We start from the raw sequence: 22,855 nt of genomic DNA, 5'->3' as shown, positions 1-22,855 counted from the left end.
TAGAACCAGGGGACACAAGATGAAATTAGAAAGTGGTAGGTTTAAAACAAATTGGAGAAAGGTTTTCTTTACTCAGCGCGTGGTTAGACTCTGAAACTCATTGCCGAAGAAGGTAGTGACGGCAGCTGACCTTGCTGAGTTTAAAGGGGGTCTGGCCAGATTCCTGAAGGAAAAGTCCATTGATCGCTATTAAATTTGGGGGGTTTTGCCAGGTTCTTGGGGCCTGGATTGGCCGCTGTCGGAGACGTAGTTCTGGGCTTGATGGACCTTTGGTCTTTTCCCAGCGTGGCAGTGCTTATGTTATGTACTTATGTTATGTTAATCAGGAGAGACTGCTCTGCCAGCCATGGGTCCTTCTTCCTGCCTCGTCCCGCCTATGTGGAAACAGGAAGTTACGTCGCTGCTGTCTACCATTCACTGACTCCAGACAAGCACAGGACTGGGGAGGGGATGCAGCGGCAGCAGCAGGGGGAGCAGGGGTGGCAGCAGTCTCCTTATTTGTCCTGGGACCGGCTTTGTCTCTCGGCGGCCCTGGTGACAATCCCTATCTGGCCGTAAGACCCCTGTCTGATTGCAATAAGTGCATCTTATGAGGTACTTATGTTCTTATAAGACATCCTGAGGTTTCTTAGAACTGGATTAGTAGACGACTGATGAGGAGACAGGCACAATAGGATGGCAAAGGAAAAACCAAGCTGTTTTACCCTGCACCTGAGTGGTTAACCAAGGCTATCCATGGCAGTGAACCTCAATCACAAAACAAGACTATTACAAAGTTATAGGTTAAGGTTTTGTTCCACTTTAAATTACAAGAAAGACTCTCTATTGCAAAAAAAAAAAAAAATGAAATGAGCTAACAGAAGAATCTTTGTCCTACAGGAGACATGAGGATGAAGTTCTATAAGGTCACCAAAAGGTAGGTGCTAAAATGCTATGTACTGAGTGTGAATTCTATTTTGGTAATTACACAGGTAATTGCTGTTACAGATTACTACTGTAAGTCTGAATTTTAGCACCTTCCTTAGTCAGGAGTAATAGTGCTTTGGATGCCCAGTGCAGAAGTGCTGGGGGATGACTCTGATCCGCTTATGCTCCTCCCACATCCACACACACACACACCCCTAGCAGCTGCACGCTAAAGAAATTACATGCAAAGGTTATAAAATACCAGCTAAGAACAGTTATGCACATAATTGCAAAGCAGTGCAAATTAGCACCAAATAACTCCAGTTATTGGTTAATGCCAATTAGCTCCTAATTTAACAATTAAGTTATGTGCGTAACTGCCCTTATTCTATAACCTGCATGTGCAATTTTGTGCACTAAGGGTTAGATTCTATATATCACGCCGAAATCCAAGATTATTCTATAACAACGCACGTAACTTAATTGGCTTAACAAGCTAATCAGCATTTTTAACAGCACTTAACCAGCAATTATGAGCACCAATTGGCAATAATTAGAATTTATGCAAATAACTCGCTAAGCATATTCTGTAATGCACAGCGCCTAAATTCTAATGCGTGGGGTCAAAGGGGGGCGTGGTTATAGGCGGGGAAATGGGCGTTTCATGGGCATTCCAAAATTTACATGTACTGTTATTAAAAAATGGCCCTCTGCGCCTAAACCTACGCACCGATATCTACGCGCCCTTGGTGTAAATGGATGCACATAGTTCTAGCACTGCGATATCAGCTAAGCGTTTTCTATATATCGCGCCTAAATCTAGGCACCGCTTATAGAATACGTTTAGGTGGAAATTTATTCCATGCAGATTTTTCAGGAACCACATATAGAATCTAGCCCTAAATACAAACATGTGCACATAAGATTATAGAATTAGGGTGCAAACACAAGAGTTATAAGAAAAATCTCCGTAGACAGTGAAAAGTCATTCTGTGAGGCTGAAACATTCAAGCTGGATCCTTGCCTCTGCTCTGTAAGCTCCAGGCTCCATCTGCGCTCATTTACCGTGGGAGGCTGTTACAAGATGGTTTCTGGAGCCGAGGGAGAGCGACCTGTGCGGAGCCCCTGCTTCTCACAGCACCGTGGAAGTCTTTGACATGGGCAAACATGAAATTCAAGTGACCAGAGGTGCCTTAGCAATCTGATAACACCAAGCTTTATAATACCTGGTGACTTGGTGAACAGAAGCATGCAATTGGCTGATTTGTGACTATGAAATCTATTTGCATACATGCTTGGCCATAAAAGGACATATGTTTTTACTGCACTGCCAGCAAGCCTGGATTTGATGGGGGAGATTCATTTTTCTCTTGCAGATGGCACAGGCAGCAGACGTTTGGTTACTTGGCTTCTGAAGAAGCGTCTTCAATTCTGCCTGGATGGTGGCATCTGCTATATGCTCAGCATCAATCACTTCAATTCTTTTTGGGTCCCAAACACAGTCCTCCTCCAGGCCACTAGGAACTGCTTTCATGCCACAATTTGGGGGTACCCAGGCAGTATCGTAGCCCTGTGCATGCCAGGTTTTCTGCATGGGATGATTATCCTGGTCAATTTTCTTGACCTTGCCTACATTCACTCTGAGTTTCAAAACAACTTTGTCACTTAAAGCGGTGTTGAGTGGGTACCGCTGGGCCTTCTTCTTATCCCTGCTGATATAGACCCCAGGGCCTAGCATGCCACCCCTGGACTGCTGGAATCCGTTCTGTATGATCACTCTGGCAATCTGAACGTTGGTTCCATGGTACATGGTGTATTCCCTTCCAGACTGAGGCTCCTGGTTGGCGTCAAGGTGGCGACTGTCCTCATAATGAGCCTCCCAGCCCCAGAAATCAAGTGACATTCTAATCACACAGGAGTCAACCCTGAAAGAAAACACACAGTATTTAGGTGAACCGTAAGCACAAAGTACATAAAATGAAATGCTGAGCAAATGTGCAATCCTGATTACGCTCTAAGTATTTTAAACTTGTTGTACCTCTCTGGCAGAGCATGTCAGTCAAAAAACATGAAGAGACATAGGGCCACTCAATTGTGATATAAGACTTTCTCAGTGGGGAGTGGATATAAAGAGAGATGGGTCAATATTCAAAAGTACTGATCCAGGTAGCAGGTGCTGCTTTCTGGGATAAGGATAAATGTTTGGGTAATGCATTTGATATATTGCCTTTCTGTGGTACAACCAAAGTGGCTAGCCCATGTCTGTCTCAATAGCAGACTATGGACTTTTCCTCCAGGAACTTGTCCAAACCTTTTTTAAACACAGATATGCTAACCACTGTTACTACATCCTCCGGCAAAGAGTTCAGAGCTGAAATATTTGTTGAGTGAAAAAATATTTCCTCCTATTTGTTTTAAAACTGTTTCCATATAACTTCATTGATGTCCCCTAGTCTTTGTACTTTTTGAAAGACTAAAAAATCAATTCACTTCTATTCGTTCTACACCAATCAGGATTTTGTAGACCTCAATCATATCTCCCCTCAGCTGTCTCTTTTTCAGGCTGAAGAGCCCCAACTTCTTTAGCCTTTCCTCATAGGAGAGGAATTCCATCCCCTTTATCATTTTGGTTGCTCTTCTTTGAACCTTTTTTTTAATTCTGCTATAACAGCAACCAGAACTGAATGCAATACTCAAGGTGAGGTCCCACCATGGAGTAATATAGTGGCATTATAGTATTCTTGGTCTTATTTACCATCCCTTTCCTAATAATTCCTAGCATCCTGTTTGCTTTTTTGGCTGCCACCACACACTAGGCAGAAGATTGGGTGAGAACCCCTAAGGTGGACCCTAGCACCAGGTAACTATGATTTGGATTATTCTTCCCAATATGCATCACTTCACATTTGTCCACATTAAATTTCATCTGTCATTTGGATGCCCAGTCTTCCAATTTCCTAAGGTCTTCCTGCAATTTTTCACAGTTCGCATGCGTTTTAACAACCTTGAATAGTTTTGTGTCATCTGCAAATTTAAGCACCTCACTCGTGATGTCATGGAACTGTGGTCTTTTTGGCAATCTTGCATAAGGAAATGGGAATGTGATAATATCCCTCTACCTTATCCATTCCTTCCCCTGCCATTCCCCCAAGTTAACTGTGAGCTGTTTACCAAGAAAAACCTTTGCAGAACACTGGCATAGGCTGGGTGCTTTATGAAGCTCTTTCGCAGTATAACAAGGTGCTACATTAAGTATTGGGGACCCTATCTTAATAATACCACTCTGTGTCTTTGAGCTCTTGCCAACCAGCCTAAGATACTGTACCTTTGTATGTGTTTTCTAAGACCTCAGGTCTCTGTTTTACGTCCTGCAACAGTTCTGCAGTGGAGGAATATGCAGCAGATCAGGTTAGCTCCTTTCAAGGAAGGAAGAGTCTAGCTTTCCAGTGTGCTGGTAAGTTGGGCTCCTTCAAGCCACTGGAAAAATCATACAGGAGAACCATTGGGATCTGCTTTGGGGGTAGGGGCAGCCAGGAAATGTTGCCATGCTGTTTCCCCATGTTGTTTATGAGAATTTTTCATTTTATGTGGTTTTCTTTGCCCATGTTTTTGTTACAGGAGCAATGCCATTCTCTGATAATACTGTGCACTATTTTGCAAAGAATGCACACTATTTGGAAAAAGTGAATCATTTTTTATTGTCTTGATTTTAATACTGTACTATTATTTTACTAGGTTTGTTCTGTTTACTATGGTTTGTCTGATATTGGCATTTTGTATGTGAGATTGTTCTCGGCCTAGAATGACGAAGACAGTGCAGAATACAAATTTTGTGAAATAAATACATGCATACATACCTCAGATACAAACTTTAGATGTTGGGCCCTGTTTACTAAACCACACTATAGGCATGCTAGCATTTTTGGTGTGCGCTAATGATTAGCACAAACGCTAGAGACACCCAGAGGAATATATTGGTGTCTCTAGCGTTTAGCGCGTGCTAACTTTTACAACACGCTAAAACCTTAGCGCACCTTAGTAAACAGGCCGGGAACAGGCTAATATCTACTGGAGAGGAGGAGCAGCCTAATGGTTAGTGCAGTATGCTAAGGAATTGGGGAACTGGGTTCAATTCTCACTGCGGCTCCTTGTGACTCTGGGCAAATTACTTGACCCTCCATTAGTCCAGGTACAAAAATTTGGGCTTGTGAACCTCACTAGGGCCAGAGAAAGTACCTGTATATAATAAATGTAAACTGCTTTGATTGTACCACAGAAAGGTGAAATATCAAATCCCATGACTCTGATGGTACCTTAAAGTAACTCACCCTAAGCTATCACTGAAAAGGCATGAACTGTGGGTACTGGCCCAACTTCATATTTTAAAAAAATTGGGGGCCCTGTTTACTAAGGTGCGGTAGTGTTTTTAGCACAGGCTAAAAATTAGTGTGCACTAAGCGTGTAGACACCCATAGGAATATTATGGGCATCTACACAGTTAGCGAGTGCTAAAAACGCTAACATGGTTCTAGCGCTAGTAAACTGGGCCCTTGGTCTTTTCCCCTTCTTTTCGTCAATTGTTTTTTTTTCTCCTCCATTTCAAATAAATGAAACAAAAATATAAAAAGACATTTGTATATTTTTATTTATTTTCAGCACTTGATATACCGTAAGTGATCCCTGAGGCGACTATAGGGTTACCATATGTCTGGATTTCCCTGGACATGTCCTCTTTTTGAGGACATGTCCAGGGCGTCTGGCAGGTTTTGCCCGCCCGTTTGTCTGGATTTCTGGACAAACGGGCGAGCAGGCGAGCGGCGCCGTGGGTCTCCCCTCCCCTTACTTACTATCTGCCCTGGTGGTCTAGTGACCTCTTCGGGGCAGGAAAGAGCCCCCTCTTTCCTGCCCGGAGCGCTGCCTGCTCTTGCCCTGCTGCATCCTTCTCAGTCTCGGCTCGGGATTCAAAATGGCTGCTGAGAATTGAAGCGGCCTCGCGAGACTTCAACTCTCGGGAGTCATTTTGAATCCCTAGCCGAGACCGAGAAGGATGCAAGGCAAGGCAGCGCTCCGGGCAGGAAAGTGGGGGCTCTTTCCTGCCCCGAAGAGGTCACTAGACCACCAGGGCAGTAGATAGTAAGGTTAGGGGAGGTGAATATGTGACAAGGGGGAGGGGAGGTGACGGGGGGGGGGGGGCAGGGGAGGGGAATATGTGACAAGGGGCGGGGTGAGAGCGAGAAAGGGCAGGGCGAGGATCTGAAAGAGACATGGTGTGGGCGGGGCAGGGGGCCTGACATGTGTCCTCTTTTTCAGAGGACAAAATATGGTAACCCTAGGCGACTATGCGCGTCACAATTTCTATTACAGGTCTTTTGTACACACCTTTACTAAAAGGAATACTTAGTTATATGGTCGAAAGAATATCATATAGCTCTTTATTAAGCCCCCACCATAAAAATAATAATAGCAGCAGGATACGGAAGCAGTTAAAATAGCAAAGGTTAAAGGGAATAATTTAAATATAGCTCTTCCAGTGAACTCCCCCCCTTCACCTTTTGGCTCGCTGGAACTGGAAGTTGGAACGTGCTTCCTTTTATCGTAGCTGATCTCGCTGGTCCTCCCTCCCTTCCCCTTTTTTTCCATTATGAATTTCTTATCAGGGCCTCTAATCATAATAACAATCAAGACCACAAATGATTTAAGGAAGCTCCTTGTTCAGTTTAATTCCCGAAGGCAGCTAACGTGCAGGGGGTGAATTAGGCAGTAAGATTTTCAGGGACGGTGTAAAAGCCAGATCCTCGGGATAATGTCCGTATCCAAACGACTGCCGAAAAAAAATGAACTTTTAAAAGGTTTGTGATCGAATCCGGGAAGATCCCGAGGATCCCGCTGTATCCGGTTTTTACACCGTGCCAGATTTTCATACACACGCTGAGAGCCGGAGACGTTCCGGAAGTGAGGAATGCTCCACGTTACACGCTGTTTTGAAACAAACCTGAGTTTCTAACATTTCACTCCTACATTTGAGCACTTTTTTAAAACTTACCTTCTTCAGCACGGCTATACCGGTCTGCCTCTCCCCGATTCCGTCGGGCCAGCAAAACATTCCCGTTTCGCTTTCTGTTCTAGTCAGTGCAATTCTACTTAGGAGAAAGTAACCCGCCCGTCTGTAAAGTGGAGTTTAGCGACATCTAGAGAGGAAGAACAGTCTCAACTATTGGGCTGTCCGACTAGTTTTTAAGACGACGATGGTGCACTGGATGAACTGACAGACTGACAGTTTTGGTCGTATTTAAAAGTCAGCAGATTTTATTTATAATACTGTCAGTACTCCTTTCATAACCAGGGCTGGGGCAAGGGAAGTAGATGCCTTAGCCTAGGCAAATCGTCAGGATTGCACCCCCATTGGGGACCTGAACCCATCATAAACACCCCAACACCACTCTCTCACAATAATCTGGGCAAATAAGTACATAAGTAATGCCATACTGGGAAAAGACCAAGGGTCCATCGAGCCCCGCATCTTGTCCACGACAGCGGCCAATCCAGGCCAAGGGCACCTGGCAAGCTTCCCAAACGTACAAACATTCTATACATGTTATTCCTGGGATTTTGGATTTTTCCAAGTCCGTTTAGTAGCGGTTTATGGACTTGTCCTTTAGGAAACCGTCCAACCCCTTTTTAAACTCTGCTAAGCTAACCGCCTTCACCACATTTTCCGGCAATGAATTCCAGAGTTTAATTACACGTTGGGTGAAGAAAAATTTTCTCCGATTTGTTTTAAATTTACTACACTGTAGTTTAATCGCATGCCCCCTAATCCTAGTATTTTTGGAAAGCGTGAACAGACGCTTCACATCCACCTGTTCCACTCCACTCATTATTTTATATACCTCTATCATGTCTTCCCTCAGCCGTCTCTTCTCCAAGCTGAATAGCCCTAGCCTCCTTAGTCTTTCTTCATAGGGAAGTCGTCCCATCCCCGCTATCATTTTAGTCGCCGTTCGCTGCACCTTTTCCAATTCTACTATATCTTTCTTGAGATGCGGCGACCAGAATTGAACACAATACTCAAGGTGCGGTCGCACCATGGAGCGATACAACGGCATTATAACATCCTCACACCTGTTTTCCATACCTTTCCTAATAATACCCAACATTCTATTCGCTTTCCTAGCCGCAGCAGCACACTGAGCAGAAGGTTTCAGCGTGTTATCAACGACGACACCCAGATCCCTTTCTTGGTCCGTAACTCCTAACGTGGAACCTTGCATGACATAGCTATAATTCGGGTTCTTTTTTCCCACATGCATCACCTTGCACTTGCTCACATTAAACGTCATCTGCCATTTAGCCGCCCAGTCTCCCAGTCTCGTAAGGTTCTCTTGTAATTTTTCACAATCCTGTCGCGAGTTAACGACTTTGAATAACTTTGTGTCATCAGCAAATTTAATTACCTCGCTAGTTACTCCCATCTCTAAATCATTTATAAATATATTAAAAAGCAGCGGTCCTAGCACAGACCCCTGAGGAACCCCACTAACTACCCTTCTTCATTGTGAATACTGCCCGTTTAACCCCACTCTCTGTTTCCTATCCTTCAACCAGTTTTTAATCCACAATAGGACATTTCCTCCTATCCCATGACCCTCCAATTTCCTCTGTAGCCTTTCATGAGGTACCTTGTCAAACGCCTTTTGAAAATCCAGATACACAATATCAACCGGCTCCCCTTTGTCCACATGTTTGTTTACTCCTTCAAAGAACTGAAGTAAATTGGTCAGGCAAGATTTCCCCACACAAAAGCCGTGCTGACTCGGTCTCAGTAATCCATTTTCCCCGGCACCGACGTCAGACTCACCGGTCTATAATTTCCCGGATCTCCCCTGGAGCCTTTTTAAAAAATGGGCGTTACATTGGCCACCCTCCACTCTTCCGGTACCACGCTCGATTTTAAGGATAAGTTGCATATCACTAGCAGTAGCTCCGCAAGCTCATTTTTCAGTTCTATCAGTACTCTAGGATGAATACCATCCGGTCCAGGAGATTTGCTACTCTTCAGTTTGCCGAACTGCCCCATTAAGTCCTCCAGGTTTACCGTGAAGTCAGTAAGTTTCTCCGACTCGTCCGCTTGAAATACCATTTCCGACACTGGTATCCCACCCAAATCTTCCTCGGTGAAGACCGAAGCAAAGAATTCATTCAGTCTCTCCGCTACGTCTTTGTCTTCCTTGATCGCCCCTTTTACCCCTCGGTCATCCAGCGGCCCAACCGATTCTTTTGCCGGCTTCCTGCTTTTAATATACCGAAAAAAATTTTTACTATGTTTTTTTGCCTCTAATGCTATCTTTTTTTCGTAATCCCTCTTGGCCTTCTTTATCTGCACCTTGCATTTGCTTTGACACTCCTTATGCTGCTTCTTGTTATTTTCAGACGGTTCCTTCTTCCATTTTCTGAAGGCGTTACTTTTAGCCCTAATAGCTTCCTTCACCTCACTTTTCAACCAGGCCGGCTGTCTTTTGGAGTTCCGTCTTTCTTTTCTAATTCGCGGAATATGTATGGCCTGGGCCTCCAGGATGGTATTTTTGAACAGCGTCCACGCCTGTTGTACAGTTTTTACTCTCTCAGTTGCCCCCCTAAGTTTTTTTTTTACCGTTCTTCTCATTTTATCATAGTCTCCTTTTTTAAAGTTAAACGCTAACGTATTTGACTTTCTGTGTACAGTTACTTCAAGGTCGATATCAAAACTGATCATATTATGGTCACTGTTATCAAGTGGCCCCAGTACCTTAACGTCCCTCACCAGATCATGCGCGCCACTAAGGACCAAGTCTAGAATTTTTCCTTCTCTCGTCGGCTCCTGCACCAGTTGCTCCATAAAGCTGTCCTTGATTTCATCAAGGAATTGTATCTCTGTAGCGTGTCCCGATGTTACATTTACCCAGTCTATATTTGGATAATTGAAGTCACCCATTATTATCACATTGCCCATTTTGTTCGCGTCTCTGATTTCTTTTATCATTTCTGTGTCTACCTGCTCATCCTGGCGAGGCGGACGGTAGTACACTCCTATCACCGTTTTTTTCCCTTTTATACATGGAATTTCAACTCACAATGATTCAAAGGTGTGATTTGTGTCCTGCTGAATTTGTAATCTATCTGAGTCAAGGCTCTCGTTAATATACAATGCTACCCCTCCACCAGTTCGGTCCACCCTATCACTACGATATACTTTGTACCCCGGTATGACAGTGTCCCACTGGTTATCCTCCTTCCACCAGGTCTCAGTAATGCCTATTATATCCAATTTTTCATTTAGTGCAATATATTCCAACTCTCCCATCTTATTTCTTAGACTCCTAGCATTTGCATATAGACATTTCAGAATATGTTTGTTGTTCTTATTTGCATGATGCTTAGTACCTGACACTATTGATTTGACATCTTTTGTCTGATCTTTAGTTGTATTTAAGGGCACCTGGTCTACCACGGTCTGTTGTGCAACCTCACTTTCCAGAAACCCTATCTTCCCTGTTTGTGAGGTATCTTTGCAAGATACCTTTTCCCGAACCATGCGCTTTTGAGCAACTGTCGGCCTTCCCCCCATTTCTAGTTTAAAAGCTGCTCTATCTCCTTTTTAAATTCATACCCTATCCTCCTTTGCTTCCTTGCACATCCCCTTTGGAAAGGAAAAGGACTGTTCCAAGAAGTACAATTCAGGTGCAATACATTTTTTAATGAAAGCACGGCCTATCAATCTATGTGGATACCCTGACCCCATTTCCCACTCTCCTTCCCAACACTAGTATTTACCCTCTGCAAATGCTTCTCCCTACCACTGCCCAGCACCTCCTCCCCCCCTCCCAACACACACACTCAACAGTGTCCCCTCTTCCAGGCCAAACGACTAAGTCACTGTTCCCTTTTAGCATGGAGCCCCTTCTCCTACTTGTGGTCCAAGGCTTTCCAATGTCTTGTCCCTTAGAAGCCCAGGGAGGAAGAGGGGAGCTTTTTTTGATGGTAGACAACAGCACAAACTAATCTGTGCCTATGCAGCTCCTGCGCTGAACATAAACCTCCAGTGAGTGTTAGTGTCACTGCTCCACCAGGGGAAGGGATGGAGGTGAGGACTGTATCTGAATTCAAGAGGGAAAGGGAGAAACACAGAGCATCTGTAAGGGAGAGAAAGGGATACTAGAGAGAACAGTAGTTGGTATGGATGGGCAGATTGGATAGGCCACTCTCATCTCTCCCTACATTCCTCACTGGGAACTCCGTTCACTGGGTAAATCTCTCTTATCTGCACCCTTCTCCTCCACTGCTAACTCCAGACTCTGTTCCTTTTATCTTGCTGCACCATATGCCTGGAATAGACTTCCTGAGCCGGTACGTCAAGCTCCATCTCTGGCCGTCTTCAAATCTAAGTTAAAGCCCACCTTTTTGATGCAGCTTTTAACTCCTAACCCTTATTCACTTGTTCAGAGCCCTTATTTTATCATCCTCACTTTAATATTCCCTTATCTCTTGTTTGTCCTGTTTGTCTGTCCTAATTAGATTGTAAGCTCTGTCGAGCAGGGACTGTCTCTTCATGTTCAAGTGTACAGCGCTGCATACGTCTAGTAGCGCTTTAGAAATGACAAGTAGTACTAGTAGTAGTGCTTTATCTACCATCATTTTCTCTGTTTCTGTGTTCTGTGCAATTGGGTTTGCTGCAATCAGCAGCTGAAGAGGAACTAAGAAACACAGCTCTGGTGGGTGAAGGGTCCCTGGTGCCAGCACTGCAGAACTCCATCAATGACGGGTTGAGTTTCCACTGTGCTGCACATCTTCTGAGTACCAAGAGCATCATTTGTTAATGGAACATCATCTGTGGTTTCTTCAGGGGTAGGAGACGAGGAACCACCAGGTCTGCCAGTGCCCTCATAGCCCAGCTCCCATGGCAATTGGTTCCCCCACCCCCTTTGTTTTTTTAGAATTACACTCCCTTCAACAGGTCAAGGTTTGATAAACACCTGCTGCAGCATTCAGGAAATGCATGTAGGAAGCAGAGCTGGGTTGCCACTGCCAAAGCACAAGGAAGAGAACAAGCAGTGCTATGCTGGAAGCTATTGCCAGCAGAAAGGCTTGGAACCGGCTCTGATCGAAGAACAGGAGGGCTTTAGTGGGGAGAAAGATGGGGGTGTGGGACAGGATAGAGAGAAGGAGATCCTAGGTGCTGTGGGACGGCAGGGAGGAAATACAGAAGTGATATGCTACTGGGCGAAAAATGCTGAGCGGCGATGGTGGTGGAAAGGAGAGGGACCAAAAAGGGAGGGGATGATGGACATTGGGATTAAGACAGGGGATACAGTGGTGCTTGGTAGAGTTTGGAGGCAACGAGTGGAGGGGTGGAGATTTCTGTGTAGGGAAGGGGGAATGTTGGGCAAGTGGGGTCAAGGGGAAGGTGTAGACAGAGAGATGAGATGCATATAGCACTGTGGGCTAGCCAGGTGAAAAGAGGGTGTGCGCTGGTGTTGAGTAGAAGGTGGGAACAATACACTAGAGCCCAAATGATGATATCAACTGCAGAGCATGAGAACTAGATGTGTGTAAAAATTCTGGTACTGCTGATTGATAGAGGCGGAAGCATGCGGCCTGTGCCAGTCAACAGGAGAGAGAGAAGGGGAGTTGGATGTTACTGGATGGGGAATGAAAAAGACGATACAGAACAGGGGGAGACATCGAAAAGAGAAGGGAGTGGATGTTGCTGAGTGGCGAGGGGGCAAAAAAGAGAGAAGATTCTACTGGTCAGATGAGGGTAGAAATAGAAGAGGGGAGGGGATTTGCCAGGACTCAGGTGATCACTGCTCTGCCACTGACACAGAGCAGTGTAGGAGTTCTATCGGAGCCACCATAGAAATCTGAAGGAGGCAGAATATAGCGTGCTGGGACCACTGTCAGTAGGACAGGAAAAAGAGGGGGATAGATACTCCTGGGTGAGGATGCTGCTGGACAGAAGCAAGCCTGAATTTAGGCACAGGTAGGGTAGCAAACCTCCTTTGCTGTCAAAATTTGTATAGGTGCCAGAGTGTTGCCACCACTGCTGTGTCACTTGTTCTGAAAAGCATCCAGCCCTGTAGCAGCAATACCAGTGAGAACATTCAGCATAGGACATGTGTACCTTCATATGTGCTGGCAGTGCAGCAGCATCTCACCTCTCGCATGGGTTCCAATGGTAAAAGGAAGCCTGTACTGCGGGGCCTTTCAGTGCATGAGGGCTCTCAGGCCACACACTGAATTTCTTCACTGGGTTTGCTGCTCTGGGGCCGAATACTTTCTGGGCAAGAGGTGGGGCAAGGGCCATGTGGAGAGGAGAAGATTTGGGTAGCTGTAGGGTTGACCAACCTTTTGTGAGCATATGAGACTAGAACCAAACCATCATGGATTCTGCTGCAAAGCACTCTGGGCGAGCGGACTGTCTTCCGGTGTCTTCCTGCCTCTAGGACAGAGGGCATGAGGAATAAGTGGCACCCGCTTCCAATCCCTCACTTCACTGCCACAGTGCATCTTGTCTCTCCATGGGTTGCAGGAGTGGCAGAGGACTCTGGAGCAGCTGTGGACAGCTCCAGACCTCCCATTAAATTTTCCATGGTAAAGGTAGGGGCTGCTTTTGTGCATCGCTTTGAATGCACATTTGAATGCTTAATAGTTAAATAGATTAGCATAGGATTCCCATTGTCTGCTCCCCCACATGGTAAAAAGCCAGCAGAACCCCACTGTGCATCTCCTGCTGAATAACGTGCTCGCTAAACCTGCTGAAGCTGTTTTAAAAAGCACGTTGCTGGCCCCATAGGCTTTGTGCATCGGGCCCTCAGTGCACATTAAATCACACTTGCTTCCTTTGCATCCAAAATACAATGCAATTACCACATGCATAGTTCCATGCAGATTACAAGACAGCTAGTCAGTTACAAGGAATAACAACAAATAGTACCTCATTTGACTAACTCCTAGGAAACCGCTTTGATTGTAATCACAGAAAGGTAGTATATCAAATCCCTTCCCCTCTCCCCCCACCCCTTGCCTTGGGTAGGGAAGGGGAAGTGGTACAATAACAAGCTACTGCCTACAGCCTATTTCGGGATCTTGCCTCACTCTTCCGAGAGTTCTCTAATAATAGTTGGATAGATGAGATGTCTCCTGTGGGCATTATATTGATTTTAAAGTCGTACCTAAAGATAGCTAAAAATAATGTTTTGGCTCTGTTAAGCTTTGTTACAGTAAGTGTGTATTGTTTCTAAGTACTGCAAAACACTGGTAGAGACTAGTTTTCAGTTCAGACATATCACTGGGGGGACAGCACCTCCTGTACTCAGGACCCATACACACTGGGTCCCAGGGCAGACTAAAAGTGGAGCCAGCCAGTACAAAATGCACTGAAGCTCTGTCGCAGTGTTATCACTTGGTTTCACCACGGGAGCCCATTTTGGTGCTGGGGGTCACAGGCAATCACCCAATCCCCACCCCCACAAAATTCAGTGGATCAGTCTTTCTTTAGTATCCCTCTGAAAAATAACTTTGGCCCAGCAAAATGCATCTGAAGTGAATGCCCCTCATCGCCCAAGCCCCTCCCATGGTTACACCCCCTTTTCAGATGCAACCTTACAATTATTTGCAACTTTATAGAATACTATAATAATATAGAGGCTAAGAATGGATCCTCAGAAGCTTAGCCGAAATTGGGTGGCAGAGCAGGTGGGGGGAAGAGGGGTTGGTGGTTGGGAGGCGAGGATAGTGGAGGGCAGACTTATACGGTCTGTGCCAGAGCCGGTGATGGGAGGCGGGACTGGTGGTTGGGAGGCGAGAAGTACTGCTGCGCAGACTTGTACGGTCTGTGCCCTGAATAAGGCAGGTACAAATCAAGGTAAGGTTTACACATATGTTTGTCTTGTTGGGCAGACTGGATGGACCGTGCAGGTCTTTTTCTGCCGTCATCTACTATGTTACTATGTATGTTACTAAGATGATGTGCGCATAAATTCAAATTGTTGCCAATTAGCGGCAACAACTGATTGTTAGGGCTCAATTATTGGCGCTACCTGGCTCATTATTTAATTAAAGTGCACACAAAAATTGGGTGCATGCCCAAATTTGAGCACGCAATTTGGAGTACCATTTATAGAATTTGGGGATACGTGTAAAGAGGGCACAGACCTCCTGTTTCTGAAAGAAACAGGAGGTCTGTGTCTGTATATGGCAATCCAGTTTAGGGTAGGCTCAGGGTTGGTCTTAGGTAGGGGCCACAAAGGCCTCATGCTCACAGGGGTCCCGTGGCCCTCCCAAAACCTACCTTAATGCAAAGTACACTGGTAGGCTAGTGGTCTCTTCAGGACAGGAAAGAACCCCCGTCTTTCCAGCCCAGTGCCGCGTTCTTCGAAATGGCTGCTGAGACTTCTGAGGTGAGGTGGGGAGGGCATGGCACCCTGCGACTTGGGAGGGAGAGAGGGGAGAGTCCTTTGAGGTTCGGGGTCTCCCCCCCCCCCCCCCCCCCCCCGTACACATACATTAAAAAAAAAATGAACATCTTGTCAGAAGGGGTGGGACAAGCTGGGGGCAGGCTAGCCCAAGGGGTGGGGCTAGGCAATGACCTGGGGGCCCCACAGAACTGGTCTGCCCAGGGCCCCGCAATTGCTAAAACCAGTCTTGGTAACTTCAGCAGCTGGTACCGAAGACAGTGCTGGGCAGACTTTTACGGTTTTGTCCCGCAAAAGACAAGACATATTTGGATAGGCTGGAGTGAGCTTTGACGGCAACTCCAGTAGGAGGAACATAAGGACAGAACCGGGCAGACTTCTACAGTCTGTGTCCCAGAAACACCAAAGAAAGACTCATGATAAAGTATATAATTTCACATTGTTAATCATGAATTGATAATGAGTGTGACTGTTGAGAAGACTGGATGGACCATTCAGGTCTTCATCTGCCGTCACTTACTATGTTACTATCCTGCTTATTTTCAAAAGAGAAAGACGCCCATATTTCGACCCAAATTGGGACATGGACGTCTTTCTCCCGTGGGCGCCCAAATCGGTATAATCGAAAGCCGATTTTGGTCGTCTTCAACTGCAATCTGTCGCGGAAACGGGCAAAGTTGACGGGGGCGTGTCGGAGGCGTGGTGAAGGCGGGACTGGGGCGTGGTTATCGGCCGAGGAGAGATGGGCGTCCTCGGCCGATAATCGGAAAAAGAAAGGCATTTTTAGCGCGAATTTGGGTCACTTTTGTTGGACCCTGTTTTTTCACGAACAAGCCCCAAAACGTTGCCCTAAATGACCAGATGACCACCGAAGGGAATCGGGGATGACCACCCCTGACTCCCCCAGTGGTCACTAACCCCCTCCCACCAAAAAGAACCCCACTTTATAAAGTTCTTTTTCCAGCCTCTATGCCAGCCTCAAATGCCGTACCCACCTCCATGACAGCAGAATGTGTTCTATCCTGTAACAGCCTTTCCCTGGTTCTGATGTGGCTCTCGGGTGAGTGCGACACCTTTTCTGCTATGCACACTGCAGAGTCACATCAGCAATGCATTGTGGTGGGTGTAGGGTAGTGGGCTCCGTGATTCCACTAGCTTGTGTTCAATGTTCACGATGTTGGGAGTTGGTAGGCTCTACTCCCATAGTGCTTTTCCCCCTGCTTACTGGGTCAGAGTGTGCCCTGTTGTGTTTCCTGTAGTCCATGCGGTAGTGGCCATTTTTGTAAGCCAGTTTTAGCTCTCTTTCATGTGTTACCCACGTTACTGAAAGTGGGCATTGTACACCATTCTGCCAGCTCTGACTTACTGCTAATCTCAGTACCAGGGAGACTCTTTGCCAGTGGGGCACAACCTCTGATCTGCAGTTAACTGTGAGTAAACGTGCTTATTCAAATAAAGGACGTTTTCAGTGAGATTAGTCTTCAGGTGTGGACTGGTGTGCCAAGGTTATACAGCAGCAACAAGTCCTGTCCCTGGAGCACTTTTAGTGGGTACTGCAGTGCACTTCAGTCAGGCAGACCCAGGCCTACCCCCCCACCTGTAACACTTGTAATGGTAAATGGGAGGCCTCTAAAACCCACTGTACTTGCCCCCTTCACCCCTAAGAGCTATGGTACTGTTGTACAGTTGTCCCTCCCATGACCAAATGGCTTGGATTAGTACGTTTCTGAGCTGGGCGTTTTTAGTTTCCATTATCGCAAAAAAAAAAAAAAACCCGCACATCTTAGAAAGGACCAAATTCATGGCATTTGGTCCGTACAAAACCCGTATTTTTGAAATGAAGGATAGACACCCATCTATTTCGAAAATACGGTTCAAACCACCCCTTCACTTACCCGTTCACGGACATAGACGCCCATGGAGATGGGCGTTCGCGTTCGATTATGCCCCTCCATGTAGTACTCTCTAAGCAAATAGCGTGCACTTTTAATTGACAAATAAAAAACACAAAGGAAGAAGTGTGATAAATGTGCCTTTTGTAGAATAGCATTTGACATGGCTCCAGCGCCTACCTTTTGGGCGCCGTACTTACGCCTGCTAAAAGCAGGTATAACTACCAATGCTCAACGTAGGTGTACTTTGGGTGAATTCCGTAAATCTAAGTCCAACTTTTTGAAATGCCCACTTTTCAGATACATGCGATTGAAGTTAGGCATCGTGGTTTATAGAATAGCGCACAGTGAGATGTGCACACAAATATTTAAGACTTCCAATTAACATCATTAATTGGTAATTAGTCAATTTATTTGCATGTGCACTTCTGATGCGCACAAAGTTTATCTTTTTGCAGGCTCAATGTGGCTTACATGTTACCATTAACGGCGTTAATTATGGTACAATTGCCGCCTGATCATGTTTATAATAAATGATACTACATGAGGGAACCAAATACAGATATTCATAGAATTGCCAGCAGATGCAAGTTAATATGATTAAAGAAAATCTTTACCTACAAAATAAGATTGAAATTCTGGAAAATTATCAACGTTCAAATACCCTTAGGCTTATAAATTTTCCAAAGCAACTTTCAATCTCACCTCTTATTACTTTTAAAAAATATTTAATGGAGGTTCTGAAAATTCCTGAACAGTCGCATCCTCCTATATCAAAAATTTACTATATGTTGCCTTTCCTGAAGAAACATTTAGATCATGGACATAGAGCAGATGAGCCTGTGGAGACTTTAGATATGAACTTAACACAAATGGTAGAAGAAGATAAAGTGGGATTGTCAACAGCAACACTTAAAGTTGGGCACTATACAAAGAATCCAGGGGGGACAGTCCATCCCTAATTTCTAGCTATGTCAGAATAGGCTTCTGTTAGGCTATAGACATGAGCCTTCATCTACAATTACCTGGGGGAGGAGAGTTTCCCTTATTTTTATTATAACCTAGTTCAGCCACTGCAGGAACAGCCCTCTGTCAGGGCCCACAAACTGCAACTCTTTATGGAATCCATCTAGCATGGACGCTAAATCTGGCCACTAGGTGTCACTGTTCAGCAATGGCTGAAACTCCTTCTTCCTCCACCCCACCCCCCTCACCCAAGAAGCTGAACCTGGAAATCACACACAGGTCTTCTGTGTGCAAGCATGTGGAAGACTGGCCTATGGTGCACCATTTAAAGGTCCGATGCTCAAAACTCCAGTAGTGTATGAAATAGCGCTGGAACAGCATAGCCAAGCAACTTCCTGATGCTCAGCACTAATGATATGCAAATATAGGCAGGCTGTTGGCGCTGAGCATTAGGAAGTTGTTTGGAAGTTAAGGGGGCGGATTGCGCCTGGGGCATGCACACAAGAGCTGCGCAGTAAGCAAAGCTCTTTTGCTCATGCCCAGTCTGGGGTGCAGAAACATCAGAGGGGGAAGGAGGAAGAAGAGCCTGCCGGTTGCCTCTCTGTCACTGCCTGCGTCAGGAGCTCCATGTGGGGTTGAGCATGCGTGCAAGGGCAGATACATGTTTTGCATCTGATGAAATGTTTTCTAAGGAAGATTTGGGGGCAGGAAGAAGGAAGCCTCCCGATTTACTGAAATTTATTGGGGTAAGGAAGCAGTTCGCAGAAAGAAAAACAAACATATGGGACAACACCTCCCCCCCTTTTTGTCTCCCCTGCAAACCCAAGCACGAATCCTCTCTTCAAAAACCTTAACGCCAGCTCCAAGCTAACGTTAGGTTTTCTGCAGTAAGGACACCCTTCTTCAGGGTACGGTTCTCTAAGCATCACAGGGAATAGAAAATGACCTCATTTAAATAACATTAAAATACTATTTGTGCTGATCTGGGCTGAGCTCATTATTTGCCCAGGTAGGGCCCTCTAAGCATTGAGCGCCAGCAAATGTGAGAGCTAGTCCACGTTTGCTTCTGAGCATCAGGGCCTTAATGCCTGACCATTCAGAGCTTGTGTCTCATAGGGAGAAGGATTGCCATAGGGGTTATGTGAAAGACGACTAACCATACCCAAAATCCAGTAGCAATTTATTTATTTATCTTGTTACATTTTTAACTGACTTTCCTAGGTTTAAAAAGCAATGTGCAAAGCAGTTGCTGGATTTAATGTTCATTGTATATTTAGTAGCGAATGTGAATGATATTTAATGCCTTTAGCAAACAGAAAAACAATGTTCTCTTTTATACTATTAAAGTCTCAACAAAAAATGTAACACCTTAATTTGGAAAGAAAAATATATTAAATGATATCAATTAATCATACAGTGGGGGAAATAAGTATTTGATCCCTTGCTGATTTTGTAAGTTTGCCCACTGACAAAGACATGAGCCTCTCTTCCTTCCCATTCACATTAATTGATTTGATTTGCTTACTTTTTTTTTTGTTGTCTATTAGATTGTAAGCTCTTTGAGCAGGGACTGTCTTTCTTCTATGTTTGTGCAGCGCTGCGTATGCCTTGTAGCGCTATAGAAATGCTAAATAGTAGTAGTAGTAGTAGTAACAGTGAGAGATAGCACATCACAAATTAAATCCGGAAAATCACATTGTGGAAAGTATATGAATTTATTTGCATTCTGCAGAGGGAAATAAGTATTTGATCCCCCACCAACCAGTAAGAGATCTGGCCCCTACAGACCAGGTAGATGCTCCAAATCAACTCGTTACCTGCATGACAGACAGCTGTCGGCAATGGTCACCTGTATGAAAGACACCTGTCCACAGACTCAGTGAATCAGTCAGACTCTAACCTCTACAAAATGGCCAAGAGCAAGGAGCTGTCTAAGGATGTCAGGGACAAGATCATACACCTGCACAAGGCTGGAATGGGCTACAAAACCATCAGTAAGACGCTGGGCGAGAAGGAGACAACTGTTGGTGCCATAGTAAGAAAATGGAAGAAGTACAAAATGACTGTCAATCGACAAAGATCTGGGGCTCCACGCAAAATCTCACCTCGTGGGGTATCCTTGATCATGAGGAAGGTTAGAAATCAGCCTACAACTACAAGGGGGGAACTTGTCAATGATCTCAAGGCAGCTGGGACCACTGTCACCACGAAAACCATTGGTAACACATTACGACATAACGGATTGCAATCCTGCAGTGCCCGCAAGGTCCCCCTGCTCCGGAAGGCACATGTGACGGCCCGTCTGAAGTTTGCCAGTGAACACCTGGATGATGCCGAGAGTGATTGGGAGAAGGTGCTGTGGTCAGATGAGACAAAAATTGAGCTCTTTGGCATGAACTCAACTCGCCGTGTTTGGAGGAAGAGAAATGCTGCCTATGACCCAAAGAACACCGTCCCCACTGTCAAGCATGGAGGTGGAAATGTTATGTTTTGGGGGTGTTTCTCTGCTAAGGGCACAGGACTACTTCACCGCATCAATGGGAGAATGGATGGGGCCATGTACCGTACAATTCTGAGTGACAACCTCCTTCCCTCCGCCAGGGCCTTAAAAATGGGTCGTGGCTGGGTCTTCCAGCACGACAATGACCCAAAACATACAGCCAAGGCAACAAAGGAGTGGCTCAGGAAGAAGCACATTAGGGTCATGGAGTGGCCTAGCCAGTCACCAGACCTTAATCCCATTGAAAACTTATGGAGGGAGCTGAAGCTGCGAGTTGCCAAGCGACAGCCCAGAACTCTTAATGATTTAGAGATGATCTGCAAAGAGGAGTGGACCAAAATTCCTCCTGACATGTGTGCAAACCTCATCATCAACTACAGAAGACGTCTGACCGCTGTGCTTGCCAACAAGGGTTTTGCCACCAAGTATTAGGTCTTGTTTGCCAGAGGGATTAAATACTTATTTCCCTCTGCAGAATGCAAATAAATTCATATACTTTCCACAATGTGATTTTCCGGATTTAATTTGTGATGTGCTATCTCTCACTGTTACCAATAACCTACCCTTCAATTATGGGCTGCTCATGTCTTTGTCAGTGGGCAAACTTACAAAATCAGCAAGGGATCAAATACTTATTTCCCCCACTGTATATATGAATGAGAAGAGAGAAATTGCATAAAGAAATGGGAAAAATCAAATAGAGAAACAAACAGAAACTGTCTTATACTCGCAGGGATGTGCACAAGCAGTAAACATTGAGTTCATTTTTAATGTTTCCCAATTTTCAGGTGGTTTTTTTTTTTTGGTTAGTTTCAGTCATTCGTTTTAATAGGAATTTTTTTATGTGTGCTAAATTGATTTAGGGGCCCTTTTACTAAAGGGTTGGCACGTGGTAATGGGCTTGCCACCAGGGGTGTAGCCAGACAGAGCCCGAGGTTGGGGGCACATTTTCAGTGCCGCCCCACCTCACCGCCACGCCTTGCCAACAAATACCTTTGCTGGAGGGGGTCCCCAACCCCCGCCAGCTGAAACCTTATTCAGTGCCGGTCTCCGGCGCAGCCGCGTTCGCTGCCCTGCTCTTCTTTCTTGCGAGTGTCAGCGTGCACAGGACAGGAGGAGCAAGAAGAAGAGCAAGGCAGCAAATGCGGCTGTGGCGGAGACCGGCGCTGAAGAGGGCTTTGGCTGGCGGGGGTTGGGGACCCCCCAGCCAAACCAAAGGCCCAAACGAAATTTGCAGCCCCCCCCACCCCCTGTAGCTACGCCCCTGCTTGCCACGCACCAATCCAGAACTACTTTCAGGCTACTGCAGGAGCCTGGCAGTAGTTCCCACCCCCAGTGTACACCATTTCCCGTGCTACAAAAATATTGAAACCAGGGTAAATCCCAGTGCGCAAGCTGGGCGCAGATCTGCAGTATTCTATTAACATTGTGCACATCTTAAGGGACCGCCCCTTACCCACCTATGTCCCTCCCATGCAGATCCACATGGAAACACTTAGGCGCTATTCTATATATGGGGATGTAAGTGTGTTTTTGTACCAGGGGCTTACCCAGACCTTGACTGGAGGGGGAGCCATAGCCCAAAGTGTGTGGTAGGGGGCACATTTTGAACCATCTCCCTGCCACCGGTCACATGATGGTACCTTGGCTGGCTGAAGTGTTTGTCCCATGCTGGTCTCGCATTGCCTGCCCTGCTCTGTTCTCAGTCGCACCATGCACGCTCGTTTTACTGAAACTGAGCATGCGCGACACTTAGAAAAGCAGAGTAGGCAATGAGGTAAGACCAGCATGGAGACAAACGCTTCAGCTGGAGGGGGTTGGGGACCTCCACCAGCCAAACCGGGGCTCCACAGCCAATTTGGGGCCCAGGCCCCCCTATCTATTTCACTGTTTCGTACGGATCTGCCTTTTCTGTCCTGTTTTGGCGCCTTGCATCCATTAGAACACTTTTTCATGCCGAAAACCTGGTGCGGAAGTAGTATCTAACTAAGGCACCATGTATAGAATCTGGCGGTTAGCGTGCGATGGTGTGTATGCAAATTATAAAATAATGGGAATTGAACCATAACTTAATAGCTTAATTAGCTGCTAATTTGTATTAATGGCCAAGTTTTGGCTCTAATTGGCACTAATTATCAGTT

The 22,855-nt window shown here is 45.6% G+C and overlaps 1 protein-coding gene across 1 annotated transcript; it reads right to left on the bottom strand.

The window, feature by feature from the left end:
* Positions 1-1,772: 1,772 nt before the first annotated feature.
* LOC115481697 lies at positions 1,773-13,929 on the bottom strand. Its single transcript, XM_030221022.1, has 3 exons — positions 13,877-13,929; positions 6,950-7,094; positions 1,773-2,831 (listed from the first exon to the last, which is right to left on the bottom strand). The coding sequence occupies exon 3, from the start codon at positions 2,807-2,809 to the stop codon at positions 2,186-2,188; it is 624 nt and encodes a 207-aa protein (XP_030076882.1). The 5' UTR covers positions 2,810-2,831; positions 6,950-7,094; positions 13,877-13,929; the 3' UTR covers positions 1,773-2,185.
* Positions 13,930-22,855: the final 8,926 nt, after the last annotated feature.

Source organism: Microcaecilia unicolor, chromosome 12 (genome assembly GCF_901765095.1).
Source record: "Microcaecilia unicolor chromosome 12, aMicUni1.1, whole genome shotgun sequence".
NCBI lineage: Eukaryota > Metazoa > Chordata > Amphibia > Gymnophiona > Siphonopidae > Microcaecilia > Microcaecilia unicolor.
The sequence above is the reverse complement of the archived record's forward strand: the minus strand, read 5'-3'. Positions and strand labels throughout refer to the sequence as shown.